Below are 12,589 nucleotides of genomic sequence, written 5' to 3'. Positions count from 1 at the left end.
AAATCATAATGTACTTAACCATATAACCTTCCTCACCACTCTGCCTCATGTTCGGTGAAGATACTAAAATTTATTTGTTAAAAATTTAGTAAACATATATTTAATATGCGGAACTTCAATTAAATTGTGTATTTTTATTTTCAAGGTATTTTAAGAAAAATCAGTAGACTACCTTCCCTACTAAACAATAATCATGTAGCAACAAACTAAGGTGTGATATAACAATAAAAATATAATACAGATTTTAAATGTCTTTACTGAAATTAATTATACTCAAATTACATAATCAGAATAATTTAAAGACAATCTTCACTGTAGAGACAACTGTGAAGTATTTCTCTATAATACTGGTTTTCGGTTTGCTTCACACAAACTAACTTCTTAAAGAGCAAACAAACTTCCCTCTTCCTCCTTAATACTTGGATTCATACTTATCCTAACAATTCTATAATCGTACTCTGCTTGGCATTTGAACTATTAACAGACTTACACAAAATATGGATTTTAAATATATACTCCACCAAAGTAAACTGGAAATGTAATGATAATCTAAAGCTGGATTACCTTTGACATCAACTATATTACTACTGCATGAGCAGTTCTTAGCATGAGCCTCATATAGTCATTCAGACATTCAATTAAATCTCAACTACCACCTACGTTTAAAACACTAGGCTGTATGTTTTAACAGAGAGCAGAAAAAAAAGGATGACATAAAATCCTTCACAACAATGAAGCTGAATTATTCAATTAACGTGAATAAAGGCTATCATGAAAGATTTATTTCAATTTTAAGTTATAAAGAAAAATCAGTAGTACAATGTAAAAAAAAACTCAGAATTCTAATTAACTGAGCAATGGACTAATTTAATGAAATTAAAATTTAGAAAACAATAGTAAATCTACAGTTTTACTTAGACTGCCTGAGTATTAGCCTCATGCTGATTTTTTAATCACATTTTTTTCTTTTAAAATCATTATATGTGTGCAGTCAAATATTAAATACATAAGAAAATTTTTTAAATAGTTGCATAATAATGGGGACATATAAATATATATACAAACACATATATATGTATGTACATCCTTATAAATAACTCTGAATTAGAAAGTCTACAATTTGGGGTATGGAGAAGGATTTCCAAGCTGAGCTCCGGGGCCCAACAGCCACTCCTGGCAATAATCAAGCCAGTTGTTTTGGCCTGACAGTTCAGTGCTTGGCCTAGCATGGAGGTTCTTGAGGCCCCCAAAGCCACCCTGAATTATGCCCAGGGGACCTTCAGCCCCTTCACCTGCCTCCCTAATACCATAAAATTTGAAAAGAGCTCAACTAAAAAGTAATGGATGGAAGAAAACAACAACAACAACAAATTGCCTTGGCAAAAGAAGAAAAGTAATGAAGTTGCAAGAAATCGATTCAATTAGAAAATATGGCCATTTTCAGAGTACAATTACAGGAAATATAATATAACCGGGCATAGCCAAGCAAGCACAATCTATCATCTGTTGTTTGTTTTTGTTTTTTTTTTAATATGTCACATCTTTGGCCCTTTAGAGTAACAATCAATAATAAAAATGTATCATAAAATAACTCATATTCACTCACGTTTCTTTGCTTTTTGACATCCTATTTAGTTTAAGAGAGAGAAAGTGAATTTTTCCTTCAGAATCATATCAAAAAGGAATGTTGGGGGAGGGGAAGTATAACAAAACAAGGAGGATAAAAGAATTATCACAATTGTAGCACATAGTCAGAAAACAAAGTTACAGGACATTTAGAACATACACCACTCAATTATCTTGATATCTTGGTTTTCTCAACTGTCAAATGAAGATTCTTAAAGACATTTCTAAATTCCATTCCTTTCATCTAGTTCCATATCCAATCCTTTTAAATGGAAAGCCTCTTTGCTATTCCTAAGTGTCCTCATTATACTCCTAAGTGTCCTCATTTTGTCTTCGACAGAGCTGCCCTATAATAAATTTACAACAAAACTTAAGGAGACAATAACAAAGTACAATTTTTAAGGTAAAGTAAAACATGCTCATTCCTTTATAAAGAAAAGACACTTTATGATAATTCCAAGCTATGATGAGTTTCCCATACAGAGGCTCATAAGAATCACTGGACAAATGCACAAAATTAAAAACAAGATTTCGGAACAGCAGTCACACGAAAGAATAAAACCAGTGTTTAGTGGGAAGGGGACCTGAGCCACACCAAGCAGTGCTCAAGACTTACTCTAGGCTCTGTACTCAGGGATCACTCCTCTGAGCCCCTGTCCGGAACTGAACCTGGGTTGGCCATGTGCAAGGCAAGCACTTTACCTACTATACCATCACTAGGCCCTGCAAAGAGTGTGTTGTGGTGGTGGTCATTTTTAAGGACAATAATAATTTTTTTAAAAAAAGACAAACACATAAATCAGTTTTAGAAAATAAAAATGACTCATAAAATAATTAAGTGAACAGTCTCCAAGAGTTCATTTGCTTTCCAAAATGAATACCTTCAAAAACAGACATAAAAAAATAAATATAATCAAAACTGAAAAACTACAGTTCTAATATATTTGCACAATGAAGATAATAAAAATATCTAGCAAGATCCTCACTACTCAGTGTAAACAAAATACACTACCCTAGGTCTCCTCTTATACCCATCCGCACCCTCCCCAATCAGCCAAATTACTTGATATTGTTCATTAACAAATCTAATTCCTTGGAGCAGCAAATTATGAACTTAAATGAAAACAAGTTTATTCTTTAAGAAAGAAATGACTTTAAAAAATTCAATCAATTAAACATGTACTACACCCTAAAGATAATGCAGGATGTGGTCTTATTTAGTTTCTAAGTTCATTCTGTGAAAATTTATCCTGCAAAAGAATTAAGGAGCATCAGTCTTATAATTGTTCTAAAAAAGAAAAATCTCTAAATCAAAAAAAGTTAGCCTTAAAACTTAAAAAAAATGCTGTTTCACAAGGAATGTAAGCAATATTATAGTCTAAAGCGTAAAAAATTACTGAGTTCAGAAAAAATAAAAATTAGAATATACTGAACATCAGTAAGACATAAAATGGGTTTTGAAAGAAGGAAAAATGGTAAATTTAAATATTTCTACTAAATAAAATTATTTCAAGAATGATTGTTTCAAGTTTTATTTTTCACACCAAGTAATCTTACCTGAATCATTTTGCTGTTAAAAAACTCAAGATACTGATTTCATTTTTCATCTGGTCCTGTCAACGATGCTATGACAGGCCCTGCAGGAAGCAGCAAAAGATCAATGATGGAGTGCAGATATTATGTGTTTTCATGATCAAAGTTTGTTATGGAAAAGGATATCCATATAGTGGTTTGAATTAACAAATATTGAAAGCATTTCAAAAAGTTTGTCCTGTGTACATATTTTTTGATTTTATATTCCTACAATGTTTATTCTTATTCAATATCTTTTTTATCAAAAGTTTTCAAACAGTGGTAAAATATATGCAAAATTTTAAATAATCATTTATATTGATGATAATAAGAAAAAAGTGCATTATGTCAAAAAATCTTGATTCAAAATGGAAATATATTTAAAAGTGTGGGAAATGAATCTCTTGACATCTAGAGATGATTATTTTCATCTTATTTCCCTTAATTACTATAATTACCAACAAATTACCAATGATTATAATTTAATTAAAATGAAACTTAAAAGACTTCTTACAAACAGTAACTTCAAACTCTAATGTTATTGTCAATATCAGCAAAAATATCTTCAAGAAAATTATGTTACCCAAAAAAAAAAAAATTAGGAAAAAATTCTGAGTAAATCACAGAACTTAGTTACTCTGGCATAATTGACAAGTTACATTCAATGGATATCAAAAAATCCAAAACAGTAAAACAGGAAAGTCAAAGGCTTCGCAAAAACTCTATTTTAAATTCTGAATAATCTTATAATAATACAGCAATTTTCCAGATTTAAAAGCAATTTACCTTTGAGACTGTTTCTCATTCAAGGTCCAATTAATAAACAGGACTGTGATGAGACACCTATATTAACTGGGAACTCTACTGGAATACATAAGAAGATGTTGTTTTCATAAGAAAACAGTATGAGTCGGTACTTCAGACAGAAACAAACAACAGACTAATTTTTTTGAGATTTAGTCAAATTTTAATTCATTGATAACAAAACAAATTATATCAATAGCATTCCATTAGTGAGTTGAAACATACTAGAAATATTTTTATATATATCTACCTGTCATTTGTTGGAGGGCTTCTCATAGGTTGGAGTACTTCAAAACACTCAGCAAAGTTTGTTTGCCAAAGCCCTAAACATGCTAAAAAGATACAACTTAATTTACCTGGGTTAATTCTATCAAATAAAGTCAGTTTAAGACTGACTTTTGAAACATGAACTAGAACAGATTTCCACTTTTTCCACTTATCATTTGAAAATGTACTTGCAAAACAGGGAAATGAAAACATTTCTGACTTAAGACTGTTTTTGGTTTTTAACCTAGGGTCTCCATCTCTTTTTCATGTGGATTCTATCAGATTCACCAGTGAATGTAAAACCATTTTAGTTCCAAAAGTTTCCATAGTAAACATGTGCAAAAGCTGGTGTCATATTTTTTAAAGACTATGATGAAGCAAAAGGAAACTTTTCAAACTCCAGAATCAGGAAATGCTGAAAAGTAATTCTTCATTTCTTGCATGTTGCGTTTTATAGTATGACACTTCAGTCTCTGAGGGTCAGATTAATTAAGCGCCATAGCAGCTGCAGTGCAATGTGAGAAACACTCTGCTGAAGTCCCCACCAGTCCAGTCCAATTACCTGTAGTATTCCAGCACTGGACAAGTGACAACCAACCACTCCTCTCTAGTCACTTGCTCCCACTGGTCTACTGATAAATGTTAGAACAAACTAACCTCTTTTTTGGAAAAGACTGCAAAGCTGAATGCACCTGCTGCAGGCTGCAATGATGAGTCCCAGAGAGATGTTTGTCAGTCAGATCTCTGCAGATGTTGTTTAACTTTATGCTAGAGCTGTATCCAAAGATGGAAATGAGATGGCAATCAAGCACAAATCTCCCCATCCTTGTCCCCCCAATTTTATTTCGAAAAGCTGCACTTGCTCATAAAAGTTGTGCTTTAAAACAGAGCTCTACTAAAGTGGAAGCCACCGAGTATGTCACTTTTTTGTTTGGGTTTTTTTTTTTTTAAGGTTTATTAGGTAAGTTTCAGTTAATAGTGACACAGATGTGTTCAGTAAGTGTGACTTGTGTCAGCTAAGAGCTTTAAAATTTAATTCTCTTAAGCCATAAAAACATAATAAACAGCTATAGCATAAAAAAGATTTTATTTTGCTCATATTTTTGTGATATCCCATACTCCTTAGTGTTCCCAAGACACAGACCTCTTTCCCTGTATGTATATTATAAAAAACATCTTCAATATATAAATATTAAACTCTCCCACTAATTGTGTTCACTATGTTTTAAACTATTCCTTAAATCTATTATCATAATATAACTAAGTAATGTTGTTAGATATACTCTATTTTCTTACAATGTCACAAAATGTTAACTTTCTCAAAATCCTTGAAGCTTCAAACAGCAACTTCAAAATTGACATCATGGCATATAATTCACATAAACACCAAAACAGAAATGAATGGTGTTCCATAGGTTACCAAATTGCTAATGAATGATATAAACACCAAGTTAAATAAAAAAAGAAATAGATGAATAGCTATGATTTTACTGTTAATGAAATCTCATACAAAATATTTGCTTTTACAAATATAAAAATTATCTCTCAGAAACTGTACTTTTTGTATAGACTATGCTATAATAGTATCAGTCCTTTGATGATTTCCGCTGCTTAAATAAAGTATAAGAAATAAAATTAAAGCACTTATAAGAGAAAAATAAATATCTAAGTAGAAGATTATGGTTCCCTCCTTTAATTAAGGACAGAGAAAAAGCATAAAGTAAACCAAAATAATAGGAGACATAACAAGTACAAAATATTACAATCTTAAAATTAAACAAAAAATTTTGTGTCAGTAATTATTTTAGCATATTAAAATCAAAGATATAATACAATGTATCACTAACTAGCCTATTCAACTAACAGTTCCGGGAATTATATTATTTTCTAGATGTGCGATTCAAGTTATCTACTAGTTTCACCTTGAAATAAATTTCTTAGATGCTTTACATCAAAGATCAAAGAGTATATATTACAAGTTTTAAAGAAGCATTCCCATTATTCAAATATCTAAAACTCTTCCTTAAATGATGTAAACAAAAAAGTTATCTATTTTTAAACTTCATCAACTTCTGATTTTAAAAAAAATCATTCTAAAACAATCTAAATCATAAAGGTTAAACCAGCCATTAGATTTTTCCATGTTAAAACTAAAATAGTGTAGGGCATTTTCTTCACTAAAAGAAAAATTCACTTACACTACTTACTGTTTTTAAAAATTTAATACAAAAGTGGTCTCTAACTTAACAAAAAGCCATCATCCATGTTTGGACAGTAATAAAATTAAGACAAAATAAAGAAATAAAAGTTTTAACTTACAATCCAGAAAGGAAATTGTATTAAACATGATCTAGTTTTAAAATACAAATATGAAAGCTGTAAAACACAAACATTTTTCAGAAGTATAGTGAAGGGTTCCTGTTTGATATAATAAATATCTTTAGTATCATGTAATAGAATAAACATAGGTATGCTATGCTAAAATCTAAGGCACATGTGAATATATTTATTCTATATATCTTTTACTACTCTCAATCACAATTAAATAAGCTTTTCCAACTACCTGAACCATTCATTAAATAATTTTAACATAAACTCAATCTACTTTCTAACAAAATCTACACATATCTTCAAATGCCAAGTAAAACGGGGGAAAAAAAACTATAGCCATTCTGAAAATGCATACAGTAATATATTTCTCAGAATGTGAAAGTTGTTTTTTATTTTATTACAAGGCAACAACTCTATGTAACCTAATTATAAAGAGGATAATATGAAAACAAAATTAGGTTGCCTTACTCAAGTTAAGAGAAAAGAATTTATGAACCACTAGTAATAAATTAGTATTTGATTAAGAATTAGGTTCTTTAAACTAGATAAATGAGTTATGCAACACAGTAAAAAGTAAAACCTAATAGACATTTTTTCTCTCTGCCACTACAATAATTTTTTAAAATGGGATTTATAGTTCTTCTCATACACTTTCCCCAGATGATTTAACAAATGACAACCTGAAATACATAATATACCGTTGTAAGAAGTCTAAATTCACACTACTTAATGTGCAAAATACTTTCATCATTTTAGCCAGACTTATAAAAAATTTACTCAAGGAGGCAAGGTTGCTTACAATACTTTAAAGATACGATCAGAGCTAAAAAAAAAAAGTTATAAAAATATAGATAAATATGAGATCTTATTGGCCACAATAAAAACAATGAACCTATCATCTGAATTGAAACCTATTAAAATAATCCCCAAAGTATGTCTGCACTCTGCCTTATATATCCAGAAGAAAGTTTTTCTCAAATACACAGTACTTAAACTAAACCTAATGAACATAATTACATTGTTTCAAATCGTAATTTGAATAAATTCATTAGGTTAGGGCAACTAAAGTATACTTTCCCCTGAATATCCTCTTAGCAAATTATAAACAGAAAAAAACTTCAAGAAGTAATCAGTTATCTTCATGCTAATAGAATGAGCCTATAGATATATAGATATATATTATGAAAAAAAAAACAACTTTGAGTTAACCTTCCACGAAAATAATTGTAATTGGACAAAACAAATCAAAGTTTAGAGCAAGGTAGGTATCCCTAAGAAATATCTGAGTAAAAGAAGTTAAAGGGAGCTCACAGGGGCTCTAGGTTGAAGAATACCACATCCTTAGAAAATTCCACAGGATTGTAGTCAAACAGGACCAGAAAGACATTAAAATTAAAGTCTATAAGAAGAGAGAGATCTGTCCAAACAGGTAGTATCCTAATTTAAAAGTATATTAACACAAAGTGTTCAAAATTATTAAAGCTTCTTATATATTACAAAGCTTTATTTTATCTTTAAAACTGATCCCATGGTGTACGATTGGCTTCCACCTGTTACAGGGAGTATGTCTTCCTTTATCCAGACATTTCAACTCACATTTCATCAGGTTACGTCACTACACACACAAAATTTCATTCAAAGCATTCTATTTTCCACTTTTTCCCAACTATCTTCTTGCACTGTATGACCAACATCCCTGACAACTATACATAAAGTAATTTCGATAGTGTAAGAAAGAAATGCAGAACTAAGTAGACTAAAAACAAAAGAACCATTTCTCTGTGCACCCTTTCCAACCTACTGAAAATAAACTATATTGAAATGAAAGGCATTTAATTTACTATTTGGAATACCCTTGATAAACACCAATTTTCTATAATAACCCTGAACATCTGATACCATCTCATATATAAATGCAAAAAAAGCAATTTCATTTTCATCTATTGACAGTGAATCTAATTTACCATTGCAGCTCTTCCTAAAATTATCACGTTATTAATTCTGCAATCAAGCTCTTTTGAGTGCTTTTATTTGTATAAAGAGTTTTCACAATTCCAAACTGATTTTTTATCATAATATGCCTTTTGTATATATGAACGTAAATATGTTAAGCCAACTTTCTTAATGCATAAGGAAAGTTTTAAAGAAAAGGAACGCTATCTACAAAACTACTCTCAAAACAAACTTTCAAAAGATGGCATATCTAACAGATCACATTTTAGTCTTATAAATTTAATGGTTATCAAATATACATTTAATTTATGTAGTATATAAATGATGATTTCTAACTCTAACACCTTATTGGGCATAATGGTTCTTTTTCTATCGCCAAACAATTGATTGGCTATTAAAAAAGAAATCCTCCAAATATCCTGCTTACATTCATGCCAAAGTCTTTGCTGTATTAAGGCACTCTAACTGAACTAGATAGTGAAAGAAAAGCAGCTTTTCATTTCCATCAGGGTGGAGGGAAAGCAGTACTGGTCCCGTCAGCACTGAATTAACACTTCTTTTGGTCATAAAGACAAAATATGCCCCCTGCCCCCCAGGTGGCAGAAGATGCATCTAAGTAAAAGCAAATCAATGAATGTTTGGTTTAGAAGATACACTATTTAATTATGGGATTTTCCAATTAAAAGTAAAACCTGTTATGTTGAATAACAAAATGATTTTAAAAATAAATAAAATGGACATGTAGAATTGTGTCATTTGCAATAGGGGGAAAAAACACTGAAAACTACAAAATTACAGTCATACCACCTAGAAACTTGCCATATTTCTCTAGGTTACAATACCATACACTGTTAACATTTTAAGAAAATGCAGTACATATGTAACACATTTTGAAGCACTATTTTACTTCTTATACAATATCTTTTATCACATTTACATTAAAAAAATCAGTATTTAAAAAATCTGAAGAGACAGCACTTGTTCTCTTCACTCTAGAGCCAACAAACAAAGCAATGAAGCAGAAAAAGGTACATAATGGTTTCAGAAGTAAATGGTCCATCCTTTAAGATGCTTTCCTCCCCCCCCTTCTGAATTCATTCTAGACTAATTGTCATTACAATGATGTCTGAAAACTTCAGAAGAACCCTATTTCCTGATGCCAGCTGTCCACGTTTCTATCTTTAAATTTTGAAGTTTTCTTAATAAGTAAGAAGTATTTCCACACATCCGAAAGATTCATATCACAATTGGCCTAAACCATTCAGTTTATTGATTACAAGAACAGAATATAATCAACAATAGAAATATTATTAATTTTTTCCACAAATATTCTAATCCAGTCAATACAGAAATTAAAACAGTCTACACTACTGAGAATTTCTTTTCAAGACGGCACACACCACACACAACTCTTTCCGCTCTCCTCTCCCTGGGGATTTATCAAACAATCTCTTCATCATTGCACCTACCTGGGTAAAAATCTTTGGACTTAGACAGCTTGATGGTAGCTCCAGTTTCTTTTTGCAACTGCACAATTGTCTGTCCTCCCTTCCCAATTATAGATCCAGCAGCATAACTAGGTATGAGAACCTTTAGAAAATACTGGCCGTCTTCTGAAAAATGCAAAGAAATATATTTCCGTTAACATGCTATGTTTAAACCTTGTATCTCCCCACCACCTCATGAAAGAAAAACAGCAATTAAAGCATTGGGCGTGCAGCTGCAGGTATTATGGGGTTAAAACATTTTTTGAAGAACAAGATTACGCCAAATTACATGAGAAAAATTAGTCTTTACAATTTTTTTCTAAGATATACACTTTAAAACTTGGAATTAAAATCTAAGCATGCTCTATTATTTTGCAGAACCGTGGAAACTGATGACTAAATTCCAGTTGTTATTCCAAACATGGAAGTCTTCCAATTCCATCTGTGGTTACTATGTAAAACAAAATGAATTGGCCCTTGAATGAAACTTCTGAGATTTGTACCAAGCAAACCTTCACTTCATGTATTGTTAAAAAAAAAAAACTGAAAGTAATGTAAACAGTCATGAGCCAAATTTATTTAACAGTATTGAACACAGAAGGATTACAATTAGGCATTGCCTATATCCTATTTAAAGTATGCAAAATAATCATTCTCCTACCAAATAATCCACCCAAACTGTGGGTGTATTCCAAACCTTCAGTAACTGCCAGGAAATACTCAAAGTAGTATGGATTGGCAAATCTAACTCATCCTGGTGTATTTCTTCAGCACTTCTTAGACTATCAAGATATTGGTTAAGCTCATTAATTAAAGGACCTGAAGAAGAATTTTTGCCAACGCTAAAAGCTCAGGAGTCCTTTCTCTCAAAAGATGCTTAAAAGTGACCCAGCAGCTAAATGCTCCTTCTCCCAAATAACCACCGTTTTGTTTTGTTTTTTCAACGGAGGGGCATCCGGGAAAGAGTGAACCCAGAAAAGAGTGAAACGAGACGGTTTTAGAAAAGCAAGCCAACTCCAGAAACTTTCAATTCCGTCACACTGATGCTGTCTTAAATAGGAAAACGCGCCGGGAAATTCAGCTTCCTCGTGCGAATGAACGTTCCCCCAATTCCTTTTTTTTTTTTGCGGGCGTGCCACTCGCAAGACCCCCCATCCGTCTCTAATGCACACGCGGGATAAATTCACCTCTGCCTCGATGCATTGGGTGCATTGTTAAGATGACTCCAGTGCACATGAAGGAGCGAGTCCGGTCCCGTTATAACTCATCTTCCCAGGAAAGCGCAGGATGTTAACTAACAAGTCACCGTCCCAGACACCCCCACCCTCGCACGCACACCCCTAAAGACAAATCAATGAGCTTATCTGCCCCGATCATCCAAGTGCGCTAGAAGCCTGCACTCCTCCAGGCTGTGCATACTACTTGTGGCCCAAAGCAAGGGGATAGAGAAGGGGGGAAGGAAGGTGGGGGGGGAACCAGACAACTCCGGGGCGCCCCAATCATTTGCTTTCCGCTACCCGAGTGCCATTTATTTATTTATTTATTTGAGCAGCCTGCTCCGGGCAAGCGCGCCTCTCCGGGACGGCCATCACCTCCTCGCGCGGGGGGCATCCTCCTCCTCCTCCTCCTCCTCCTCCACCTCCTCCTCCTCCTCCTCGGACCCCCCACCCCGCCCAGGTCCAGGGTATTTAAAGGGTCAGCTTGGGGGGACCCAAGGAAAGCCAAGGGGGGAGGAAAAAAAGAGAGATCTAGTCCGAAAAACCGGTCGCCATTTTGATGAATGATAAAAAAAAAGAAAAGGAAAAAGGAAAAAAAAAAGCCCGAAAAGGGAAAAAGGTGTCGGGGCGGCGCGAGGCGCGGGGCAGGTGCCGGGCAGGGGGCGTGGGGCAGGGGCGCGCGGGCCGCCCGCTCCGGCCCGGAGCTGTCCGGGCGGCTGGCTGGGAGGGCGCCGCGGCGGGCGGGCGGGCGGGAGGGAGGCCGGGGCGGGCGGCGGGGGATGGGGCTGGCGGGGAGGTGGAAGCGATACCCACCGCCCGTATTGGTCCTCTTGGTGCTGCCGGCTTCTGGGGGGGCTTCCAGCGGCCTTTTCCGCGAGTCCGGCGGGTCCAGGTCTATGGGCACCCCCGTGTGGGTCCCGTTCTGTTGGATAGGAGCTGCCGCCATCATGTTTGCAGTTCCTGCCGCTGCTACGGGGGGAGAAGGTTCTTCTCTCCCTTTTGTTTGGCTTTTTTTTTCCTTTTTTTTGTTTTCTTTTTTTCTTTTCTTTTCTTTTCCTTTCTTTCTTTTTTTTTTTTTTGGCTGTTTGGCTTTTTTTTTTTTGGCTTTTGGGTTATCTTAAGGTTTTTTTTTTTATAATCGGATCAATAGAAATCCCTTTCGGAAAAAAAAAAAAAGCAATGTTGCTGGTTTGACTGAGGAGGGGGCTGGGCCGAGGAGCAGCTGCAGTGCAGTGTCAGGAAGGAGAGCGGGGAATGGAGGGGGTGTGAGAGACGGAGGGTGCAAGAAGGAGAAGAAAGGAGAGAGGGGGAAAGAGAGTGGAGCAGGGAGAG

The 12,589-nt window shown here is 34.2% G+C and overlaps 1 protein-coding gene across 5 annotated transcripts in view; it reads right to left on the bottom strand.

The window, feature by feature from the left end:
• Positions 1-12,213, bottom strand: part of NOVA1 (NOVA alternative splicing regulator 1) — a 144,576-nt gene extending 132,363 nt beyond the window's left edge. For 2 of the 5 annotated variants that reach the window (XM_056134404.1, XM_056134405.1), the window contains exons 1-2: positions 12,071-12,213; positions 10,023-10,166 (exon numbers count right to left, since the gene is read on the bottom strand). In XM_056134404.1, coding sequence (XP_055990379.1) covers positions 10,023-10,166; positions 12,071-12,206 — 280 coding nt within the window. In that variant the 5' untranslated portion in view covers positions 12,207-12,213. Of the gene's footprint in view, positions 1-10,022; positions 10,167-11,227; positions 11,396-12,070 lie in introns of those variants that run through there. The other 3 variants (XM_056134409.1, XM_056134407.1, XM_056134408.1) reach the window with 3 other exon arrangements.
• Between the last annotated feature and the right edge of the window lie 376 nt (positions 12,214-12,589).

This window comes from Sorex fumeus, unplaced genomic scaffold (genome assembly GCF_029834395.1).
Source record: "Sorex fumeus unplaced genomic scaffold, SorFum_2.1 ptg000098l, whole genome shotgun sequence".
In the NCBI taxonomy this organism is placed as follows: domain Eukaryota; kingdom Metazoa; phylum Chordata; class Mammalia; order Eulipotyphla; family Soricidae; genus Sorex; species Sorex fumeus.
Note: the sequence above shows the minus strand (reverse complement) of the source record. Positions and strands in the feature narration are given on the sequence as shown.